The 25,252-nt window shown below is 44.3% G+C and overlaps 1 protein-coding gene across 5 annotated transcripts; it reads right to left on the reverse strand.

The window, feature by feature from the left end:
• Positions 1 to 9,356: 9,356 nt before the first annotated feature.
• LOC120240159 (RNA-binding protein 4B) lies at positions 9,357 to 19,286 on the reverse strand. Of its 5 annotated transcripts, none has more exons than XR_005530590.1 (5): positions 19,117 to 19,286; positions 18,034 to 18,457; positions 12,192 to 12,865; positions 10,214 to 10,375; positions 9,357 to 9,561 (listed from the first exon to the last, which is right to left on the reverse strand). XR_005530590.1 is itself a non-coding variant. In XM_039244834.1 (4 exons), exons 2-3 carry the CDS (start codon positions 18,443 to 18,445, stop codon positions 12,201 to 12,203), a joined length of 1,077 nt encoding a protein of 358 aa, XP_039100765.1. In that variant the 5' UTR covers positions 18,446 to 18,457; positions 19,117 to 19,286; the 3' UTR covers positions 9,357 to 9,561; positions 12,192 to 12,200. The 5 variants fall into 5 exon arrangements, 3 of the variants coding, with proteins under 3 accessions (XP_039100765.1, XP_039100764.1, XP_039100763.1); XR_005530589.1 differs by having other exon boundaries at positions 10,153 to 10,375; XM_039244834.1 differs by lacking the exon at positions 10,214 to 10,375.
• Between the last annotated feature and the right edge of the window lie 5,966 nt (positions 19,287 to 25,252).

A 25,252-nucleotide genomic window follows, 5' to 3' on the forward strand; every position in this document is an offset into this window, starting at 1 on the left:
GGAGGGTCAGAGAGAGAGGGAGTCACAGACTCTGAAACAGGCTCCAGGCTCTGAGCTGGCAGTCAGCACAGAGCCCGACGCGGGGCCCGAACCCACGAACCGCGAGATCATGACCTAAGCGAAAGTCGGACGCTTAACCGACTAAGCCACCCAGGCGCCCCTGATCTCCCTGCTTCTACATTATCTACCATCTGTTCACAATATAGCAACTGGAGTGATCCCTTTTTAAAATTTTATTTTATCAAGTAAGCTTTATGCCTAACATGGGGCTGGAAGGCAAGACCCCGAGATCAAGAGTTGTATGCTTTTCCAAAAAAAAAAAAAAAAAGTTGCATTCACTAAGTACTGAACCAGTTAGGTGCCTCTCAGAGTGATCCTTTGAAAATGGAAATCAGGGGCGCCTGGGTGGCTCAGTTGGTTAAGCGTCCGACTTCACCTCAGGTCATGATCTCACGGTTCGTGGGTTCAAGTCCCACGTTGGGCTTTGTGCTGACAGCCAGCTCAGAGCCTGAAGCCTGTTCCAGATTCTGTGTCTGCCTTTCTCTCTGACCCTCCCCTGCTCATGCTCTCTCTCTCTCTCTCAGAAATAAATAAAACATTAAATAAAATGGAAATCAGATCATGTCAAATACCCCCACACTCCTGTCCATCAGCTGGGGGCTCGCTCTTTCATTCAAAGTCAGAATCCAGCAAAAGGCTTGTAAAGCCCTGCATGACCTGCCCCCTCCTCATCTTAGTTCTCTGTGTCCTGCTCCTTTGCTCACTCAGCTTCAGTCACAGTATAGGCTGGACTCTTACAACAAGGCCCCTTCTCCCTTAGTATTTACACTAGCTATTTTCTGGATGTTCCTTAAAGTCCCTCTTTTGTTTTAAACAGATTTGGGTTTTCAAGGTGAAAAGGAAGCTGATAACTTTTCAGGGTAGTGAAAGTGAGGCTGGGGCTCTATTCTCTCTTTTCTCCATGCTTCTCATTTGGTGGTATCACCAGTTCCCTTAGTTTTACCAACCGTCTGTATTCTGAAGATTCCCAAATGTCCATCTCCAGCCCCAGATTCTGTCTCTGTGCTCAAGCAGGCTGTCTGTCCAAGAGGCAATGGTAGTTGAGATTTGAATCTGTACCTATGATTTCCTCTAATTTGGATAACTCCTAATCTCTCCAAAATGGTATATGGAATTTTTCTTTGAGGACAGTGGTCCTTCATATATGCTTTTGAAATTCCATGGGCCTAGAGGAATGGTTCAGAAAAGAGGAGAGAAACTTGGTGGAGGAAGACTTCTTGATGTTGCTGTTAGAGACATTGGTTAGGTTTTTTCATGTGCTAGAAATGGATCTCTGAGTTCTTCACAGGAAATCACCACACCCCTTCCTTTTTGTTCTTTTTAATTCCTTGGGCATACCACCTAAGGTAGATGCTAAATCTGGACTTCCCAGTTTTCCTGGACCCTCTTCTCTATGTTCTCCCTCTGGGTCAGTAGTTCTCAACCATTGGTGATTTCCTGTCTTGGCTCCCCACCCTCTCCTGGCACATTTGGCAGTGTGAAGTTTTTAATTGTCGAAACTGGGGGTGAGGGGGTGGGAGGTGATGCTACTGGCATCTAGTGGGTAGAGGCCAGGGATGCTGCTAAGTATCCTCTAACACACAGGAAAGAATCTCTCCCTTCCACCAAAGAATCACCTAGCCCCAGATGTCAGTAGTGTTAAGGTTGAAACCCTATTCTAGGCAATTTCAGCAATTCCTTTGGTTTTGCATACCAACTAAAGTTGTGCTAGTATAGCCGCAGCCATATAGGGTGCTGTGAGTGTAAAATAACTGTGGAGTTTCAAAAGCTTAGTATGAAAAATAATTTGAGATATTCATATTTAAATGATCATGATCATATATAATATACTGGATATATTGGGTTAAATAAAATTATTAGTTTCACCTATTTTTTACTAAAAAATTTTTTTTAAATGTTTATTCTTAGAGAGGGGAGAGAGAGCGAGAGAGCGCGCGAGCATGAGTGGGGGAGGGTCAGAGTGAGAGAGGGACACAGAATCTGAAGCAGGCTCCAGGCTCTGAGCTGTCAGAGCCCAACATGGGGCTCGAACTCACAAGCTGTGAGACTGTGACCTGAGCCGAAGTCGGACACTTAACCAACTAAGCCACCCAGGTGCCCCTCTTTTTACCTTCCTAAATGTGGCTAGTAGAGGTTCTCAAATTATAGTTGAAAATCCTTGAACAATATAGGTTTGAACTGTGTAGATTCACTTATGTGGGTTTTTCCCCCAACTAAATACAGTATAGTACTATAAATGTTCTTTCTCATCCTTAGGATTTTCTTCACATTTTCTTTTCCTAGTTTACTTTATTGTAAGGATACAATATATAATACATACATCATACAGAATATGTGTAAATCAACTGTTTATGTTATCAGTAAGGGTTTAAGCCAGTAGGCTATTAGTAGTTAAGTTTTGGGGGAGTCAAAAGTTATATGTGGATTTTTGGCTATACGGGAGGTTGATGCCCCAACCCCCATCTTGTTCAAGGATCAACTGCATATGTAGTTTGCATTTGTGGCTCACATTATATTTCTGTTGGATAACCACTTTAGGGCTAAGATCTTATCCCTAAGATCTTAGAGCTTCAGGATCAAGTATCAGAGGATCCTTCTGTCAACCTCTAAGTAGATGCCTCCTCCCGTTTTTCCCTACCATTGTGCCCAGCTTATATATTTTGTACTTAACTCACTTTCTTTGTTTATTGAACATTTTCCTCACAAAATTGCAAGTTTGGGGGAGGGGGTGGGACAGGGAATTAAATTTCCTGTGCCAGGCATCAGTGCCTGATATGTAACAGGCATTTAATAATTAATGTATATATGTAAGCTATCATTTGAAGTAAGCACTTTTCTTGAGAACATACTACTTTCTGCCCTTGCCCAATCCATTCATTGCCTCAGCAGTCACTAGTCATTCAAGAAACAAGTGCCAGGGCCCCTGGGTAGCTTAGTTGATTAAGTGTCCGGCTCTTGATTTTGGCTCAGGTTGTGATCTCACGGTTGTGAGCCTCAGCATGGAGCCTGCTTGGGATTCTCTTTCTCTTTTTCTCTCTCTACCCCTCCCCTGTTGCTCTCTCTCTCACATAAACAAGAAACAAAACAAAACAAGTGCCAGCATAGAACCAGACCCTGAGGTAGGACCAGAGGATTGGGCAATGGCCACTATTAGGGCTGAAGTTGTGCTCCATCCCAGAAAAGTTCTGTCAGTAAAAAGCAAAGAAGGTAGAACTGTTTGATAACCTAGGAGGGCCGTTTATCTTTGAGATTTGGTGATCCCTAAGGGCTGAGCAAGTGGGTTTGTCTTTAGATCTCATAGCTGGGTATGAAATTGAAGGAGAGGGAGCTGGAATCCTTGAAGGACTAAAGAGAGTATGACGACAGCTCTCCTCCCTCTACCTTTCTGGATGCATGCATAGCCCTTTTGATAGTTTGTCATCATAGATTTGTGTATTTGAAGGTCCACCTTCTCCAGTAATTCATGAGCTTCAGAGAGTGGAACCTTCTCTTTTGCCTGCCCACATCAGTTTGTTTTTTGTATTTTAAGTTTATTTGGAAAGAGAAGAGTGCACACACAAGCGGGAGAAGGGCAGAGAGAGGGTGAGAGAATCCCAAGCAGGTTCCACTCTGTCAGCCAGAGCCCAATGTGGGGCTGGATGCCACGAATCATGAGATCATGACCTGAGCCGAAACCAAGAGACGGACAGTTAACCAACTGAGCCACCCAAGGTCTCCACAGTTCATTTTTGATGGGAATGGACAGTTTAGTGTTTTATATTTACTCCCAACAAAGAGGAAGGTTGTTATTCCCATTTTATGATGAAATGGGCTCAGAGAGGTTAAGTAACATGTCTTAAGGCCACAGAAAGGGCTTGTAATTAAGTTTTGGCAATCCAGTTCCAGAGCCCAAATTTCAGCCTTTAATGAGTGTGCAGTGGCAGTGGGAGCTCTATTCTGAGGTGCACCCAGAGTTCTGGCTTCCCAGTGGGGCCTGGGGCTCTGTACCTGCCTGATGCAAGCCTGTCTAGTGTACTGTGGCTTCAGCACCGGTGTGGTCCCTGGAGTGTTGGCCAGTCGCCCAATTTAGATGATCTCTCAAATTCTTCCTTGTGTCTATATGGAGAGGCAGAGCACGGTTCTAAACACAGCCCCTGAAGTGTCCTGGCCACGCCCCAGCTCGGAGGGAACATGATGGTGTCTGTGGTGGGGAGACTGCTTTCCCTAATCATTTTCCTAATTCTCATAGCCATTGCGCTGCTTCAGAGATACCAGAGCCAAGGTCAGTCCAGGACCACCATCACTGGCAGTCTAGTTCACCTTGCCAAGTGAAGAGGCTGAAAAATCTCCTGTTGTGTTTCCCTTGTGTGGATAGGGTTTCCCGCTAGGACTGCCAGGTCCCTCTGCCAGCTGCTCTTCCGTGGCTGCTGCCTGCCGCTTTCTGCTGTAGAAAACAAGCACTAGGAATCCAGAATCTTTTTTCCTCAGCATTGTGTGCCAGGGGAGCGGGGCCAAGTCATTTAGCTTTTTAAACCTCTGTTGCTTTAATTACCAGGGTAGCCAAGGAGGCTACCTCACTGGGTTCTTGTGGACCAGCAGAGGTGATTGGTGAGTCATCAAATCAAATCACGGGGCTGTTGGGTGGCTTGGATTTGGCTGGGATCTTCAAAGGGCCCACAAACCTAAGGCACTACTGATGGAAATTCTCTCACCAGACCTTAACCTCTTCCCTTGTGGGTTCCTGGGGCTGATGTGTCATTTCTGGTACTTCAGTTCTTCTCAGCAAAACGTAGCCCAGATCTTTTTTTTTTTTTTTAGTGTTTTATTTATTTCTCAGAGAGAGACCACATGAACAGGGGAGGGTCAGAGAGAGGGAGACACAGAATCTGAAACAGGCTCCAGGCTCTGAGCTGTCACCACAGAGCCTGACACGGGGCTTGAACCTACGAACTGTGAGATCATGACCTGAGCTGAAGTTGGACGCTTAACCGACTGAGCCCCCAGGCGCCCCCATAGCCCATATCTTAAGAAAGACCTTGAGAGGGATGATTCTGACAAGCTGACAGCTTTTCCTAGGAATGTTTCACCTTTCCTCCTCCCAAATCTAGGGCAAGAGACTTTTTGAGGACCAGATTTGTGAGCCCAAATCCTGATAAGCCGTGAAGCCAATCTTGGGCAAGTTGCTTCCCTTTTCTGGGCTGCCTTGCAGCCCCCCTGCCAACCTTTTTTTGCCTTTCAGACAAGCTGTGTGCAGTGCATTGAGTGCTGAAAGCATGGTATCTTTCTATGCCTCATTGTCTGCCTCTACAAGCTGCCAGAAGCCTAAAGGTCTGAGCAAGGCCTTGGAGCTACAATAGGAGCTTTCTCACCAAGGAGATGCTGTAACAAGTCCGAGTCTCCCCTCCCACCTGAGGGAAAGTGTTGCAGTAGAAGCCAGGGAGTCCTCAGACACCACCTCGGGGAATCTGGATGCTTTTCTTCTGGGGAGCAATATTTAAATCAGGCTAGGATTGATTGTGCTTTGTACTTGAAGTGCCTTACAGTGCTGCTGCTATGGCTGGGTGTTGCTTGGGTGGATGCCCAGAACCCCACATCAAATAGTAGACTGCTTAAGAAGAAAAGTCATGGAGATGGAAGACCTGGGGATATTCTTCATTTCCATCCTCCACCCCCAAACTGGGCCAGGGCCCTTGGCCTTCATTGTCCCTTCATTTGCACGGTCTCTGTAAATTGCTAAGTTTGTTTCAAAGGAAAGAGGTCTTAAGGCACAAAGAATAAACAATGGAGTTTTGGTAGGATTGCATAAATAATTGCCCTTCTCTAAACTGACACAAAACTTCTACATTTCTCATAGCAATTGCCATTTTCATCATGCCATCCTCTCAGCTGAGACCTTCTCTCTCCTGCCCCTCAGCAGTACCTTGTGCAAAGCCCTTGGGGCCCGGCCAGCAACTGGTGCTCACCAAATGTTAGGGTAGGAGAGGCATAGCTCATTCTTTACGGGTTAACCTCAGGGATTTAAACTCTACCCCTTTGACTGCCCCCTTGAGTCACATGTCCTTATGAATGGTCCTTTTCCTGTTTACAAGGTATTTTTTTTTCTCCCTTTTTGGCTTCATGGTTAGGGGACAGACTGCTGCTGTTTATCACAAAAATTTCACATACAATAATTTACTTTTGTTCCTCTCCAGAGTAATTGTGTTTTTTTGTTTTTTAATGTTTATTTCTGAGTGAGTGAGTGAACATACGAGGAGAGGGGCAGAGAGAACGAGAATCCCAAGCAGGTTTCACACTGCCAGTGCAGACCCTGATCTGATTGCTCAAACTCCCAAACTGTGAGATCATGACCTGAGCCAAAATCAGGAGTCAGACACTCAACTGATTGAGCCACCCAGGTGACCCTAAGAGTGATCGTTTTGAGAAAAGTGAGTCTGATCCTGTTACCCTCAAACTTAAAACCCTTTAGGGGCGCCTGGGTGGCTTAGTCGGTTAAGCGTCCGACGTTCGCTTAGGTCATGATCTCGCGGTTCGTGGGTTCGAGCCCCGCGTCGGGCCCTGTGCTGACTGCCAGCTCGGAGCCTGGAGCCTGTTTCAGTCTGTGACTCCCTCTCTCTCTGACCCTCCCCTGCTCACGCTGTCTCTCTCTCCTAGAAATAAATAAAACATTAAAAAAAAAAAAATTAAAAAAAAAACAAAAACCAAAAAACTTAAAACCCTTTAATGGCTTCCAGTGAGGCTTTTAGGATAAAGATGAAATTCCTAAGACAGCCTCTAAGGCTCTAATGAACTGTGCCTATTAATTTCCCTCTTTAGATTCTTACTGCACAGATTTTCTTCTGCCACAGAGCTCCCTTTCTGGTTTCTTGTGTAGGCCACACTCTTCCTGATCAGGGGCCTTCACAGGAGCTGTTTGCTCACTTGGACCGGCAACTAATAGTCCAGCACCCACCCAAATCGGTCACTATTATGTTTTCAGAGCATCCTGTACTCCGTCCTTTACTTAAAAGATAGGTAATTAATGTTTGTTTCTCTGCTACAAACCACATAGGCCTCAGTCTCCTTCATCACCCAAATCCTGGCTCATAGTAGGAATTCAAATCACTGATACATGAATGCAGGTGCTTTTACTGTGAGAGGTCTCATGCGACTCTGAAATGGTCAATAGTGAGAAATTTTGTCTTCGTGTAAAAGGGATTTTGTGTCCACAACATCCAGTTTCTCATGGTAATAATAGAGATTTAGAAATACATTTGTTCCTACTAAACAGTCCTCACATTGGCTGAAAACCAACCCCTTTCCCAGGGTGCTATTTTGGTAGGAGTGAAAGGACTTTTTAAAGGAAAAATATTTTGTATGATTGTGCAAGGCATTTTCCCCTCCTCATATAACTTCTTTTATCATTGAAACTGTGTAGTCCAGTAGTAGCCACTAGTCACATGTGGCTAATTGTAAAATTGAAAACTCCAGTTTCTCACCTTCAGTAGTCACATTCAAGTACTTAAGAGCCAGCTACATGTAGCTAATGGCTATAAATTGAGGACAGCACAGATGTAGAGTACTTCCAATAACTGCCAAGTTTTTGAGAGAGAGCTGGTGTAGAACTGTTTCACAGACCTTGGTGTTTTTTGTTTTTGTTTGTCCTGCCAGTGAGATAGAAATCAAGGTATGTTAAACTGTTATATTAAAAGTTTGCACAGACCCAAAACAGAGGGAGGACCTGAGATTTTGGTGAGATCAACAAAACCTGTACAGTTAACTTTGTTCTGCTTGGTACCTTGCACATAAATTACAAGGGATCCCAGTATCTTTTTTTTCCTTTTTATGTAAAATGGATAGCCTTGCCTCCTTAGGGGATGTTGAAGCCTTGTGTACTTTACCACTTGTTATAGTGGTGAATGGACAGGTTAACATCTCCAGACTGTTCTATCCTACCCCCAAAAAATCAGGGAAAATTTTGCTTTAAAATTCACAGGTAGTCAGAATTTACACATCAGCATTTCCATCTAGGTTGCAATAAATAAAGCTTAAGTAAGATTACGTCTATCACTAAACTTGCTTTTCTGGAGACCAAGCAAGGTCCATACATCTTTTAAAAAATTATACATGTTTAATTGCAGAATGTTGGCACTGCTGATCATTAATAGCCTACTTGCTTTTCTGCTCAAAATATGACATGTTCTCATTTTAGCCAAAGTCCAATCCTAGCAGAATATTAACACCAGAGGGAAACTTTTTTGAGTAGTTGTAAGTGAATTTAATTGAACACATAAAGTCAAACAGTAAACCTGATGTCTTTGGAAATATTCTGGCTTAATTTTTTCCTGATACAGGGGTTCTAAGCTGGGTTTGCTAGCCTGTAAAGTGGAAAAAGCAGCTCTAATTAGGTAGAAAGAAGGATCATGACCATAAGCAGTAGCGTACTTGTCAATGTCTCAAGATGCTGGCTAACTTTCCTCCCTCCATTACTGAGGCCACATTACCTAGACCCTACTAAACCCTTCCTTCTGCATCTAAATTTCAGGCATATACTCATTCATAACTTTTTTTAACGTTTTATTTCTGAGACTGCGTGAGCAGGGGAGGGTCAGAGACAGAGGGAGACACAGAATCCGAAACAGGCTCCAGCACAGAGCCTGACGCAGGGCTCAAACCCATGAACCGTGAGATCATGACCTGAGCTGACATCGGACGCTTAACTGACTGAGCCACCCAGGCGCCCCAGATACTCAACCAAATTTTATAGTTTGAGCACAACTAAGGAAGCAGCAGAAGATGCAAGAACCAGAAGATACTGGTAGTAAATAACAGCACAAACACAAAAAGGTACTTAAGTGTTAGAAACGTTTATTTGTCAAAATATTAAAAAAAAAAAAAAAATGGGAGGAGTGGAATAAAACAAGGCTAAATTTCAGCTAATGCTGTACCACGATCACAGGTCAGACATAAAAAAACAAAACAAAACAAACAAAACAACAACCCCCACCCCCAAAACCCCAATGGTCCTAGCAGTTTCAGAAGATTAGCTTCAATGTTAGAGTCCAGAGCTAACAGAGAAGAGTAAAAGGTCGCTTGCCACTACATGGTCATTTTAAAGGGAAAGGAGATGTTGCAGGTAGACAGGGAGAAGGGTTCAACTCCTAAGGAAAGCAAGATAAGAGGGGTTCCACTGTACAGGAAAAAGGGGTTGCCAGCATAATCCTTACCTAGGGCTGCTCAGAGGCTGAGAATATAAGGAATAGAATGAAAAGCTACAGAGACTAGTATCAGGAGGAAAGAAAAGTCAACTTAGAAGAATTAAATTAAGAAAGAAAACATAGTTGGTCACAAACTCCTTTGTTTACTGAAACATGAAGCAATGGAAACATCCCGGCAAAGGGGACCGCGCGGAGCAAGTTCTCATATATGACCGCAGCCCGAGGGTTCAGTCCGCAATTATCCTACCTGAAAGAGAGCACAACACAAGAGGCTTACACAATGCCTGGAGAGCAGCTTGGCTCCGAGCACAAGGGCCCTGGTCCCGTCCTGTATTCCAGGGGGGAAAAAAACAAAGAACAAAACAAAACCAAGTCAGACTGGATCAAACTTACATCCCATGTAATTACCAAGGAATCTACTTCTAGTTATATATAGGATAAGAAGGAATATATCTGGAAGACTGCTGTGTTGGTGATAAAATACATCTTTCTCTTTCTCTTACCATTTTTTAGGCAAGACCACCTCTGTGACACAAGGCTACGGTCACAGCAACAAAGGGCATACACAGCTATTATCCAAAACCATAATTTAATTTTTAGGTCCAGAAAAAAGCAGAAGATGCCAAGATCTCAAATATGGCCAAATGCACTACTCTAAATCTGTTTTGTTTTAATTTTTCATAGCAAACAAATTGCAGAAACAACAATCACAAAGGGTATCAAGGAATGGTTCATTTACCCTCCAACATACCTACATGTCATACTGCCACAGATTTAGAGCCATAATTCTAGTAGTTCCCCTAGTTGATCACATCTCCCTTACCAAATCAAAGGAAGAAATCCTAAAATTCTCTAATTCTTCCATTGATGATGGGAACTCCAGACACCAATGGCTGAGGGAGAAAAGAAGTTAACTCACACCAAGTTCCTCTACTTATTACAGACAAAAGGCCAAATCTTGGGTCTTGATCTGTACCAACCGACTTCAAAAGTTGTGACGTTCTTGAATCAGTTCTGCTAGGGTGAGACCCAAATTCAGATCCCCAACAGTTCTGGAGTATTTCATCCTGGCAGCCTCATTAACATCAGGCTCCTGGGACTGCAACCAACTCAGGGTTATTCAGTCCATTTGAGGTTCACACCTGGAAGGTAAGTTTCTTTAAAAGTCATCACTAAAAAGAGGTTAGTTGAACAACCACTGCTTGCAGTCAAAATTCACTTTAAAATACCTTAGTGATACCCTTTTAAGACCACAGTACACTAATTTGAAACACATTTGAGAAAAAACAGAAGTCAATCTGGTAGATGATACCACCTTTAGAGAAATATCCCACTTCATGGCAGATCCTGCTGCACTGAAAGTAAAAATTAGGCAAGCTACACAAGGTATGAGATTACCTACACGCACAGGAAGACACACTGCTACACAATGGTCTCGGGAGATCCCAGTCGTGTCATGGTCGTACAGGATGTAATTTATCACAGGTTCAAACCATCATTTGCTTCTCACTACATAAAAGGGCAAATTCCTATTGCTTTATTTTCTTCTATACCAACAGGATAAGTTAGGAACCTTGGAAACTCAGTGGTAACTCCATTTAACCTCTCGGGTAAGGCCTCCAATTCAAGTGGTGCTTGATTTCAAAGTACAAGGAAAACCATGAGAACAGGAAGTTGCCATGATGCCATTTCCACTCAGACGAAAAGATTTATTAATCTCTAGATATTACTAATTATTCCAACATCTTTGGTACACCTTTTCTCAAGTAGGAAAAATTAAATTTCTAGGGTCACCATCAGTGGGATTTTATACACCTTAGAAAATTACCTGTTCTAGTTCTTTATAGGTTCCTCTTGAACAAAAACCAAAACAAAAATTCCTATAAGAAATGAGAAGTGTTGGGGCTCTAAACGATAGTAACAGAGAATTTGCAGAAATAGAGCTTAAAGTGCCCATGCAGAGTAAGATGCTCTGGATTACCGATAAGGAAAGGACTCCATGGGACAGTGGCATCAAAACATTTTGCTTTCAAGGGTCTTAGAAATAAACACCTAAAATTTATAGGCCTTTACCTGGCTTACAGATCTAGGATATTAGAAGAGTTTCCTCTGATAAAGGCTAATGACCTAAGTAGTAGTTTTATTAGCAAGTGAGAAGTCTAAAGTTGTAGTTAAAATTCTCACCGTGACATTCATTCTTAACTCCTGAACCTGTGCTCTTCAGCTTACACCACAGTGACTTTTATAGTGGAAAGAGAGTGGTTTTGAAGTCAGCAAGGCCTGAATTTGAACTCTACCTCTCAATTATCAGATGACCTCAGACAAAGTACTTAACCTCTCTGAGCCTTCGCTCCCCTCTCTGTAAAAGAGAAAACATCTTAAAGGCTTACTGTGGAGATTAAATGATCTCATGTACAGATGGGACTCAACAAAAGTTCTCTTAACTATGTGCTGTAACCCAGACTGCTTACACTTGATTAAATAATATTCTGAGTTCGGGGGCGCCTGGGTGGCTTAGTCGGTTAAGGGTCCGACTTTCGCTTAGGTCATGATCTCGCGGTTTGTGGGTTCGAGCTCCGCGTCGGGCTCTGTGCTGACTGCCAGCTCGGAGCCTGGAGCCTATTTCAGAGTCTGTGTCTCCCTCTGACCCTCCCCTGCTCACGCTGTCTCTTTCTCCCTCTCTCCTAGAAATAAAAATATTAAAAAAAAAAAATATTCTGAGTTTGTTGTTCTCTCAGAAGGAACAAAGTGGTTGGAGTCGTACACTAAAAAACCTCAATAGGCCAAGTGAACCTCTGGCCTAAGCTAGAGAAATATTTATGACTGCTATGGAATTTATACCACTTGGATAGTGTCCTGACAGCAAACAAACAGGTGGCTTTAGCCTCCTCCATGCAGCACAGGTCTCTTTCAAGGAAACTAAATACAGTCTCTTAACCACACCCACCCCACTCTCACCTCCAGTTTTTAAAAGGCTGAGTACCGCGCTCGGTCCACATACTGCTCCCGCTCATATCGGGCCATGTCATACAGAGAATTCCGTGCAGCTGCTGAAGCCTGAGACAGCTCACTCTCTGGCCCATAACCGTAGCCCTCTCCAACTGCGGGGAGCACAGCTGCAGTGCGGCGCAGGGGGCTCCTGTCCCTTCCGTAATAGGAGGAAGTGTTGGCGGCAGCAGCAGCCATAGCAGCCGAAGTGGCAGCACCTGAGTTTGGCAACAGGTGTCTGTCGTAGGGATCGACAGAAGTGGAGTTGAGGTGACTGGTCACAGCTGTGCTCTGGACTTGAGGCAGATGGGACATGGTCTGCTCTGCGTAGTTGTATGCAGAGGCCGCCGCCGCCGCCGCCACTGCCTCATAAGAGCGGACCCGGTAACGCTTGTAGTAGTCGAGTGCTCCATATGCATCGTTGTAATACATGGATTCCCCGTAGCCCATGGTGTAAGGCGTGCGCACTGCTCCGTACTGTTCATTGTACTGCTCGGTAAAGTCCGCCACACGGCCTGTACGATCTACCGGACACTCTTTGGACCAGTGCCCCTCTTTCCCGCACCGATAGCAGCCGCTCTGGTCTCCCATCCCAGGCGCAGTCCGAAGCCGGCTGGTGGACAACTGCACGTGCATTCGTTTGCCTTGAGAAAACAGATGTAAGAAGACATATTATAACCCGCTGACATTCTTTAATCCTCCCCAAATGAAAGTAAACTAGTTGGCCTAAGGTACACATACACACACATGCTCTGCAACCCTATTTCAGCAACCGCCTCCAAAAGGTGTCGATATTACTTTTTAATACAGATGCCAGCTAGAAAATCTGAGTCCTCTAAGACCAGTCAATACTTTCTACTTACATCAGGTAGACCGGATTCCCTCCTACTTCTGTGTCCACAACTTTCCCTTCCTTCCCCTGCCCCCCAACACAGAAACGGAAAAACTTTTCAGCACTTTTCACGGCTAAGATTGATTGTAACTGTAACGATTCAAGACCTGCCATTTCTTCCAAATCAACTAGCCAACAAAACCTCGGTTATGCCAAATTCGAAAAGCATCTTACCAACCTCTTCACTGATTTACTCAGGGCAATACACGGCCTGAGCATTTAACTGTAGCTTAAAAACCACAGCGATCTTCTGTCCATTTGTTTCGTCCAGCCATTTTTGCAGGTGTTACCAGAAGGTTATGCTGGGTACACAAATCATACGTGGCTCATCATCTGCTTCACCTCCAGTACCTCTAGGAGTTAGGAGACCCTCCAGGTTTCAACCCCACCCCACGTTTTTCAGCAAGGGTGAATCCATGCCTACTGTGAAAATGAAAACTTGTCCAAGGTCTCTCAACAGCAATCAGAAAGATACTGAAACAATTCTGGTTTCTTAGAGACAGTGTGTTCCCATGAAATGGAATGCTCAGCATTCATCCTGCAGTGTAGTTTACAATTCTGATTCTTCATAGGGGATTATCTACTTGTTAGAAAAATGCAGCATTTTACTAAAGGTCTCTGGGCACCCATACAAACAAGCAACATCCACTCCTCCAGGAAATGACCAGCACCAGAACAGCTAAGAGAAGAAACAATCTTGGCCCTGAGCTTGTGTTAACTCCAAGCCCAAGGAGCCTTAACTGATGAAAGCACCCAAGGTCTTTAAAAGCAGTTTGAGGAAGGGAGTATTTTTGGCAGTATTTAGTCCCAAACTGCCTAAGACTTTGGAGATGAAGTCAGTTACTTCTCAAATCGTAGCCAAAAGGCAGCCACTAGAGAAGCAGAACAGGGATTTCACGTCACTCTTAAAGGCGGCTCAGAATAAATCCCCCCTCCACTATAGGCAAGTTGCTCTCTCTTTAACAGACCTTGTTCTGGTTGCAGCTATGCAGATAGGAGGCCCCGTGCTCCACCATCCTGTTGGAAACAGCCCGATTCAGGACGGTGGCCAGAACAGCGCCATGCACTGACCCTGAGAGGGGAGCGGGTTAGCGCAGGAACATCGCTTTAGTCAAACCAGTTCCGCCCAGTGTCTAAGATTCATACCACCCCCATCTCTAGTACTTGCCACCTCCGAGTTAAAACCTTTTCTTTAGCAGAAACAAAAGTGCTCTAGCTGCTAGCAGAGAGGCAGCACCCACCATCACCACTGACAGTCAACAGATACCAAATGGCAGTAATTCTCTGAAAGCAGCATTTAGCCACCATTGCTTTCAGAGATTTAAATACTCCCATTCCAATTCTTAGAAGTTATTAAGGGCCCTGTGCTAACTACGTTTAGAAGAGAAACGCAGACTTTTTTTTGCCCCAATTTATATCCCAAATGTACAGCTCCCTATGATTTAGACTGGAAGACCACAAGTTACCTGGTTTTCAAACATGCACAGTGACATACATGAACCTGTGTGACAGACACAAACTGCTCCGATTCTGAAGTCGGAGAAACCATGCCAATCTAAAAAGTAGCTAAAAAGTAGCCAACTCAGAGACCTAAAAGTACATAAAAATATTTTTCTCAACTTAATTTGCTTTTTTGCTTTTGATTCTGGCCCTAGTTATTATTTTTTTTGAGAAACAAAACTCAGTAATTTTTGCATGATGTTTCTATTACTACATCCAGTCTTCATTCCTGTTTTATTGAGAGTAAAACTCATAAGTTTATAAACATCTATGGCAAAATCTACATCTGTAGTAGCTGTAAAGGATTCAGGTAAAATATTTTCTTAACTAGAACTGAAAGATCTGTAATAGAAATGATAGGGTTTTTTCCTCCACACAATGTTCCAAAGGTTGTAAAACTAGGCTTTCAATTTAAGTCCTCTAAAGTTCTTATAGTTGAAAATTATTGTGCTTCTCTATTACCTTAAGGAACCAGGGTAAAGAAAATTGAAAGATTAAATTCTACCACTTCACTACACTTGGAGAAGCCAAAATCTTAAAAGATTTTCTGAGATCTCCAAAAGTTAGTGAAATACGCTGCCAACATTTCCCAGAAAACCAGCCTAATAGAAGTATTTTCTTTTGAAAACCGGAATAAAAAAGATTATCAAAATCCTGAGAGATGGGCAACTTGGGGTCCTAAGTACCGAGCTCCTAACATGTGCCTGGACCCAGAGAAGGCCGGGTGTATAGCTGACCCACAACAGTACTCCAGGTTAGTGCTTGTTTACATACTGAAGGGAAAACAAGACTCCTGAACTCATGCATCATTCCCAATTCAGCAGCTTGAATCGTTACTTAGGACTTGCTTTTTTAGTTAGGGTCTTCCAAGGCAAACTGCTAACTCCCGGGTGGTTCAGTTCACTGCTACAGGTGGGCAGGAGACAGGTCCTGCCAAGACCCAGGTAAGAAGAGTTCTGCTGTTTCCTTTTCTAACTCACGAACGCAGCAGAAGCCTAAATGGCAGCTACTAACATGTAAAGGTTCAAAAGATGTTCAAAGTGGCACTCTTAAGAGGCCACCTTCACTAGGAGCTGACTTAAAAAAAAAAAAAAAAAAGCTTTATTAAAAATGTGACAAATTGGTACATAGATATTTTCTTTAAAACCGTTATCCAATGCTAAACTTTCTCTTGTCATCTGTAAAAAAAATCAGAGCTGGTTATGAAAATGTCTGTATGTGTAACTCAGAGTAGGGTACTTTCTCCAGAGAAGCCCGGCTAAGAACCTGAAAACCAAAGAAAGGATTTTTTTCTTTTCCAAAGCAGTGATGACGTTTTAAAGAATTTCATCGATCGCTGTTACTCAAACATCTACTTCCTAGAGTAATTAAACTCGGTTTATTAAAACACACACTCTTCCCAAGCCAGCGCCTCCCAATTAATGGACTTTCACGTGCATACTTTTGCCCTTATCTTTTTTATTCGATTGTGAATTAAAAAGGTAAGGACATGCAGTATCACGCTACTAGGGTATCTTTGCAGAGTTTGTCCCCAGCTTTAACTGCATTCTTTTACATTTTGTTACCCATCAAGAGACAACCCCCATTTTTCCCCCAACATTGTCCACTGTCTTGTCTCCAGTGAAAGTAAGAATATTTTTAAAGCGGTCTACGGGGCAACAGCTTTGCAAAATAACAAAAGAAAAACAAACAAGATAGGTAAATGAGTAAAGCTTAACTATCACATTATAAGTCAGTTTCTAACCATAATGGAAACACACTCATTGGAGCAGACAACACTCACCTTTCATCATATAATGCTTACTGTGAAAACATTTTCACATCTATTACCTCACCCTAGCCTCAGTACCATCCTGTGAGGGAGGTACTGCAGGCATCGTTAATTCTGTTTTATAAGTGGGGAAAATGAAGCACAGAGAGATTAAAACTCTTGTCTAAAGTCACACGACTAGTTAACGGCAGCAAGTTATCTATGACTTCCACCCTATGCCAGAGACGACCTAAAGGCCAGGGCACCACTGGCTGAGGCCAGAGCGATTTGATGCCCGCTATTTGCAACCTACACGATCTGCAAACTTGCTTACCCTTAAGAAAATTTGCAGATAGTGAAGATTCTCCTCTTCCCCCCTTTCTTTTCTCACTGTTTTCTAGGTTTAGCAGAGGATGCCTAGATACTTCTCAACTAATCTTTTAGTCGCACTCAAAAAATGGTGTTAATTCATGAACCTGGAAAGTGGCTGTAAATGTGTGGCCCAAGATGATACTGTCAACAAAAAAGTTCTTGTAGAACAGCACTGTCCAACAGAACTTTCTATAATGATGGAAATGTTCTGTATTTACACTAATACAGTCACCACTAGGCTCATGTGACTTCTGAGTGCTTCAAGTGTGTGAGGTACAACTGAGAAGCTGAATTTTAAAATGTATTTAATAGCCGTGTGTGCCTAGTGGCTACAGCTGCAGTCTTCAGACACCTCAAGGTATTAAGGAGAACATATGTACCTTTACAACTGGTAAAGTTAGGGGCGCCTGAGTGGCTCAGCTAAGCGTCTAACTCTGGATTTTGGCTCAGGTCATGATCTTATGGTTTGTGGGTTCAAGCCCCATGTCTGGCTGATGGTGCAGAGCCTGCTTGGGAGTCTCTCTCTCTGCCTCTCCCCCACTCACGCGTGCGCTCTCTCTCTCTCTGAAAATAAACTTAAAAAGAATTACACAATACTCTCTACAACACCTTTACTGGAACCTCTCAGAAATAAGATCATCATCTCATTCAACCTAGTATTTAAAAATAAATTATTTTTTCCACTAAATAATAGTAGGTGGACTAGAATAGTCCAATATGGTTTTTGACGCTGCCTGTATAGTTCACAGACTGAATATATTTGAGCACTTTAAAGCTACTCCCCCAAATCCAGGTTCACCATCTAGGTTTTTAATACCGGGAACTCTCGCGATGTCTCCGTTCCTCTTTCCTACAACAACCTATCACCCAAGGCAGTAAAGAGTAGAAAGTCCTAAGCATTTAAACTCTCAAAGATAAGGCTGCCTGAATATAACAAAAGAAGCAGGTAATCCACAGACTTTTATCCTCCCTTCTCCCCTGAGGTGCTCATCTGCCCAGGCAGATTAAACTTCCAGCAGAACTCAGATGAATGAAGAAGACTGGGGGACAAAGTAACCCGCAGTGTGTGATTCTACACAGCTGCTAAAGGAACAGCTTGGCAAAGAAATCTGAAAGGGGGAAGTGTCTGCTTCTCCAAGAGTAAACTGTACTTAAGAGTGGTAAACACGCCATCTCTTATATCCGGCTAAGATAGAACTCAAGACCCCACCCTGCCAGCCACGTGGTCCTGCATTCTCGCCTGTCTTGACCCAGACTCCACTACTCAGTTCCGCAGCCCAGACCCCAGAGCAGTTCACCTTGAAATTCCGTGTTGTCAAGGCCCCTGATGGCCTCCACTGCATCCTCCGCCCGCTCCATGTGTACGAAGGCATAATCTTTCACGATGTCACACTCGATGACCGGACCATACTCCTCAAACTTGGCGCGAAGCTCTTGGTTGGTACACGTGGGACTGATGTTGCCCACGTGCAGCTTGGTGGAGGCCTTGCTCTTGTTCTTGCTGGCTTCCACGTTGATGTTCACCCCGTGCAGCTTGTAGTGGTGCAGGTTGCGGATGGCATCCTCGGCCGCCGTCTTGTCCTCTATGTGCACAAAGCCGTAGTTCTTAATGATGTCACATTCCAGCACCTTCCCATACTGCTCGAAGAGGGAGCGGATCTCTTGCTCTGTGGCCTCCCGGGGCAGGTTTCCGATGAACAGCTTCACCATCCTGACGAGAGCCTGGGAGGGAAGAAACGAGATTTCCAAAAGTTAGGGGTGGAGTGGGGAATTCCGGTGCACAGCATTTTGGTTTAACCCTCTAAAGTTCTTGGCACCTTCGAGATTCAAGGCCCTCACATAAGCTTTATTTTTTTAGTAGTGGGGGAAGGTCTGTACTTTAGGGGTGGTGTGAGATGTGACACCCAAACAGGAGGTAGGGGGTCGGCATGCGTGGCCTAGTGTATCATCTCCGTGAAACGAGGAGCATCTAAATAAGAGGGTTGGCTGTTTTAGGTCTTAAAATACTGTTTTGGGGGGGCAGGAAAGAGAAGAGCTCAAGAAAGGTTCAAGAGTGACCCTGGTAACGAGGTTTTGGAGGGAAATCTGTGCACCTCTCCTCCGGGCGGTATTACCTTCAAAGATACTCTAAGAATAAAGAGGCTTCCTTGGCCCCAATCTAGGACTCCCCCAGCGACCCAACCTCCAGTTCTTTGGCCCCAACAAAGACTCGACCCGACCCCTGCCCCGCCCCCTCCGGAGACCCGGCCCCGCCTCCTCCCGTTGTCTTCCCCGGACCTCCCGCAGCAAGAGAAACCCAAACGCTGGTCAGGCCCCGTTCGCCAGAGGCCCAGCCCGGCCCACCCTCGGGCTCCCCACACACCCACAAGACCCCTTCGCACCTCCGGGTGGCGGCGGCGGTGGCGGCGGCTCCAGCGTCAGAGAGAACCCTACAAAATGGCGACGGCCGCTCGAGCCTCGGCGCGACCGGGCCCTTTCTCGCGCGCCAGCTCACGCACGCGCGAGTGCGCTCTACCGCCTTCCCCTCCCCCTCGCGGGAGCCGGGCGGCCAATCCCGCAGCCGCATACAAATGGCTGCCCCAGGCTAGGCTCCCAGCTGCCCCGACCCGGGGGCGGGGCCATCTGGTGACGTCGCTGCGGAGCGGAGGTCAGTCCACCCACAGCCCCGACTAGCCAATCAGCACCTCGGGAGCGGGGTTGGGGGAGGATCGGAGCTCCGGCGTCAGAAGGGCTGCGGACGCAGCCATTGCTTTGGTGTAATCGGAAGCCTGGGATGTCGCTCGCCATCACAATGGGTCGTGCTATTGGGCCAGTTGGGGGGGGCGGGGGAGTGGGGGCGGGTAGCTGATGACAAAGGGTTATCTCACTGGGTCCTCTGAACGGGGGTTCTTAGCGGGCCAACCTCTTTGGTAGCTTTGAAACATTTTAGAAACAAGGAAGCGTCATATTTTAAGCAAACGTAGTCAGTTTTTGTAGAGCTTTAAAAGTAACTTAGTTTTTTTCATTGCAAACATGTTAGCCACTGGCGAGGAAAGAGAACCAAAGATGGCAGAGCTGGGAAGGCTCTAAGATGCGTTGTTATCCAGGCTACATTTATCAGCCACATTTTCTTTGCTCATGTATATATATGGGCTGGTTTTCTTTCTCTAGGTAGAGTATTAGCTCTGATCGTGTGTCCTTCACAGTCCCTGGTCCGTGGTGAACACACCAAAAGAATACTTGGTGCAGAGGCCCAGAGAAATTCCTTGTTTGGACGGAGGGAAGGGGTGAGAAAGGGTCTCGAAAGTCCACACCAAGCTGCTGGAGGTCTAGGCAGGCAACTGTGACTCCCCGGCCCTTTCTAGCATTCAAAATTCAGCTGTGGTCCAAGGGCACCTCCTGGTGGCAAAAGAGTAGCTATTAGGTGGATTATTCACTGTCATCCTTGAACAAAGAATAGACGTTTATAGAGATTGATGGACCCAGCTTATCTCAGAGTGGAGCATGCCAGAGTGGTTGTCAGTCACCATTCTTCATTGTGGTAGCTCCAAAGAAGCTTCTCTGATACCATCAGACACAAATTCCCCAGAGTGCTCTCCTCCTCCCCACCTACTTTGATAAGTTTTTTTCCCGGAATTCTTTGTTTGTTTGTTTCTCAGGCTATTTCAGAAGAGGCACTGTCCTTCCAAATTTAAAACAACTCATGATTTCTCCCACTGCATTCTATCTACCTCTCCCCTTCCCTCCTCCTTTGTCATTTCCAGTTTCTCTACACTCACTTTTTGTTTGTTTGTTTAGAGAGACCGTGCATGCTCAAGGGCGGGGCAGAGAGAAGGGGAGAGAATCCCAAGCAGGCTCCGCACTGTCAGTACAGAGCCTGAACCCACAAAACGTGAGATCATGACCTGAGCCCAAACCAAGAACTGGACACTCAACCAGCTGAGGCCCCTAGGCCCCCCAACACTCAGACTTTTAAAACATGTATAGGGACTTCCTCACCCATTTGTGAAATAGCTTTCACTCATCTTCACTATTCATGTTTTTTATCTTGGCTTCCTTCCCTGTGTTCCAGGCCAGATTTATTCTCAAATGTAGAGTCTGAACCTACTATTGCCCACCCTTAGTGCTGTGTTTTGGGTTCTGTCCACCTTTCCAATTTCCCTAAGTTTTCTGAGGTCACCAAAACTAATGTCTTTTTAACACTTTTCACCCTTCTGAAGTTTTCATTTCATTCACCATCTTCCCTGTGTTTTTATATTGTTCCGTCTCCCTTGCGTCCCTCCCCCCCATCTATAGCCCTACTCTTACTCTGTTTTCATCTCAGTTCCCCTTCCCTTACAGGCAGCGATTCTAATGAGTTTAATGTGTATTATATTGTTTGTGTTCTTGCGACACATGTCTTTTTAGTGCACATTTGCTTTTTCCATGTTGAGAAATATTTTGTTGGGGAAATCTTCAAAAACGCATAGAGACAGGATATTATGACAAACTCCTATGGACCCTTTACCCAGCTTTGACAATTATCACATTCTGCTTATCTTATCTGTCCCCTGTGTATATGTGTGTGTGTGTGTGTGTGGCTGGAGTTTTTAAAAGCAATCCCAAGATGTAATGTCATTTTGCCTGTAAGGACTTCACTATCTACCTCTAATTAAAACATCAGCACTATGCTAAGATTATCTAATCTTTATATTAAAATTTCCCCTAGATTGTTGCAAAAAGTCGTTTTGCAGTTGGTTTCTTCTAACGTGAATCTAAACAAGGTCTGCCCATTGTGCATTTGGGTAAATTATGTAAATATTTTATGCAAATTGTGTCGCTTGGCTCATTGTCTTCGTTTTTCCGCTAAGCACCCCGTGTTGCTGTGTGATATCTAACGACTGTGTAATATTCCCTAGTGTGCAATCACATTTTACCTCTCCATCTCTACATGTAGGACATTTAGGATGCCTCCAACTCCCCACCATTATAAACAAGGTTACAATGAACATCGTTATGTTAATTATGTGTGCCCTACTGGATCTCTGTGAGAATTTGGGGTGATATAAACCCAGGGTGGAATTGCTAGTTTGCTGGGTCATAGGGTACTCCTGGAACTCACTTGTCTAAGTAGTACCAAGTTGTTCTGTGGAGAAACTATACCGGTCTACCCTCCTGCAGCACGTGAGGGGCCCTGTATATCCACAACTCTGCCAATGTTGGATATTATCCAGTTTGCTAATTTTTACCAGTATAATAGGTGTAAAGTGATATATTACTGTTGCCTTAATTTGTATTTCTCTGATTACTAATTATTTTAAGGATCTCTTAACCAGAAGAGTTTTTTTGGGTTTGCTCTTCTGTAAATTTCCTGTTCATATCTTTTGCCCATCTTTATTAGTGGTTGCAGTCTCCTCTTTGTTGTTGACTTGCAGGATTTTCTTGTGTATTCTAGATATTAATCTCTTATTGGTTTCAAATATTTTCTATCGTTCCACTAAATTATCAACGTTGTCCATGGCATTCTTCATTGAACAGAAATTCTTAATTTTTTATGGAATCTAATTAATTTTTGTCTTAAAGTTTGTGCTTTTGAAGTTTCATATAAGACGTTCTTTTCTTCCCCCTGGAGTCACAAATATATTCTACATTTTTCTGTATTAACAGTGATGTTTGTCCTCTTCACGTTTAGGTGTGTAGTCGATTTAAAACAGCATCATTCATGGATAGCCTGGCTAGCCAGTCAGTGCAGCATGAGACTCTTGATCTCAGGGTTGTGAGTTCAGGCCCCACGCTGGGTGGAGAGATTACTTAAAAATAAAATCTTAAAAAACAAACAAACAAAGGCATCTGAGTGGCTTAGTCAGTTGAGCGTCTGACTCTTGATTTTGGCTCAGGTCATGATCTTACAGTTTGAAGAATCGAGCTCCACATGGGATCCTCTCTCTCCCTCTGTTTGCCCCTCCCCCCCTCAAAATAAGTAAATACATTTTAAAAAGCAAACAAAAAGCAGTGTTGTCCAAACAGAAATATGTCAGCCATCTATGTAATGTAAAATGTTCTGGTAATGACATTTAAAAAGTAAAATGAAACCACTTTAAGTTCAGTTTAATACTTTTAAAACCTGATAAAGCTAACATATTTCAACATATAATCAATATAAAAAGTATTCATGAAATATTAAAACTTTCCCCCCTCTTCCGTTTTTGAAACTGGTGAGCATTTTACACTTAGAGCACATCTCAGTTTGGACTAGCCACATTTCAAGTGCTGGGGAGCCACTTGTGGTTCATGGCTACTGCCTTGGACAGCACAGATCTAGCGTTCACTCTTGGAGGTGGCGTTCAGTAAGATGACAAATACACCTTTCTCAAGCCATTTTTATCTGTCCGTATTTCCCCATGACTTGTGGTGCCTGCGCTTGCCGTATTTTTGTGCCCTAACCTGTCTCGTATCCCTCACTCTCCATTTTGTTCTTTCTGGAACTTTTCTTGCATTCATATCCAAAGGGATCTCTCAAGACTTACTTCCTGACCTTATGCTTATCTTCTTCTATGTCCTGTTCTTAAGGATTCGTGTCCCCAGGAGGCTTCAGGTGCCTCCTAGGTGCTCAAACCGCATCTCTGTTACTTTTCCTTTCACAGTGACTGCATCCTGCGAGACCGCTGTACTTGGCTGCCCTATTTACGTTCACATTTTACATGTTAAAACAATCATTTCTGGGGCGCCCGGGTGGCTCAGTCGGTTAAGCGTCCGACTTTGGCTCGGGTCACAATCTCACGGTTTGTGGGTTCGAGCCGCGTGTCAGGCTCTGTGCTGACAGCCAGCTCAGAGCCTGGAGCTTGTTTCAGATTCTCTATTTCCCTCTCTCTCTGACCCTCCCCTGCTCATGCTGTCTGTCTGTCTCTCTCTCAGAAATAAATAAAATAAAACAATAATTTCTTCATTAATTTCTCACTCCCATATACATTTCCTTATAAATTTCCCATTACTGTTCCCCCTCTTAACTTCCAGGCTTGCCATGTTGGAGTGTAAATACCCGGGTTACTTGAGCAGTCTACACTGTATGGCTTTTTCTTCCTTCCTACAATGGAGATTTTGCAGTTGTACCCGAAGAACAAGAGAAGCTCATGCTGATGTAGAGTCCCGCGACAGAGTGTTCGGTCCCATTTACCCAACACGTTTACTGTGGAATTCTTCTGAATCTGCTTTTCTTATGAGAAAGGGAGAATTCTTCGGTGAGCTATCTGGTCTACCAGATCTCATATCTGGAGACCATTCTGGGGCTGTGTTGTGCTAGGCCCGGGCCTGCACACACCTGACTCTTTGTCATGGCTGATGATGGTCGGGGGTCTACTCAGCCAGGGCCGTAGGCCAACTATGTTAAAGATAGAGGGGCGTCTGGGTGGTTAAGCGTCTGACTTCGGCTCAGATCTTGCGGTTCGTGGGTTCAAGCCCTGCATCGGGCTCTGTGCTGACAGCTCAGAGCCTGGAGGCTGTCTTTGGATTCTGTATCTCCCTCTCTCTCTGACTCTCCCCTGCTCGTGCTGTCTCTCTCTGACTCTCAAAAATAAATTAAAAGAAAAAACATTAAAAAAGATAAGAGTTGCTTAGTGGGGGGGTGGAATGGAGGAATGGGTGAAACAGGTGATGAGGATTAAGGAATCCATGGTCGTGATGAGCACTGGGTGATGAAGGGAATTGTTGAATCTCTATAGTATACACCTGAAACTAATATAACACTGTATGTTAACTATACTGGAATTTAAAATTTTTAAAAAGTTAAAGATAGGGCTGCTTCTCTGAGCCCCCAAAAGAAATGATTGTGTATTTATGGGGAAAAAAAATGAAAGAACAAAGCTTTTCCTGTAGGAGGTCACCAAGGCAATACTGTTGCTTGAAACTTCCAACTGCCAAGCCAAAGGCAAAGGAGAAAGCTACCTGCCGGGTTTTTTTTTTTTTTTTAATATATACTTCACCAGATTTAGAATATCTTCTGTTGTATGTGTGTGTTTCCACACTTTGAATGTACCTTGTGGCTTCCCAGGGTGATGTCATCCCCTTGGACAGTGGATTGGGAATTCGCCACTTATCTGACCCCTGTCTGACCTCCCTTGATCCTCTCCATTGGGGAGGAGAGAGAACACGGGGTCCATAATCACCCCCTCTGTGCTCCACTCTCCCCTGTTGGGCTGAGCAGTGGCTGAGACTTGCTTGTGGCAATTCAGTCTTTCATTTTTGAAAACAGTTGAGAGAGTCACGAGTGAAGTCGTGCACTGGGGAATTAGTCGTTCACTGCCTTTAACATTAACAGTGCTTGTTAATATCCTGACCCATGGTGAACTTCTTTGGTCTAAAACTGAGGATTGTCATTAGTCAACCCATTATCATGGGGAAATGAAACCAAAGTAGGGTGGCTCTGAGAATAATGTGGTTCTTTGAGGGCTTGGCGGCTGGGGGCACCGCGGAGACCTGACACAGAGGGGACCAGAGCCAAAGGCAAGAACGTGGGCGTAGGCAGGGGAGCTTGTGGTCGGGAAAGCAAAGACACCCAGAAGC

This window comes from Hyaena hyaena, unplaced genomic scaffold (assembly GCF_003009895.1).
Source record: "Hyaena hyaena isolate Hyena2069 unplaced genomic scaffold, ASM300989v1 scaffold_248, whole genome shotgun sequence".
NCBI lineage: Eukaryota > Metazoa > Chordata > Mammalia > Carnivora > Hyaenidae > Hyaena > Hyaena hyaena.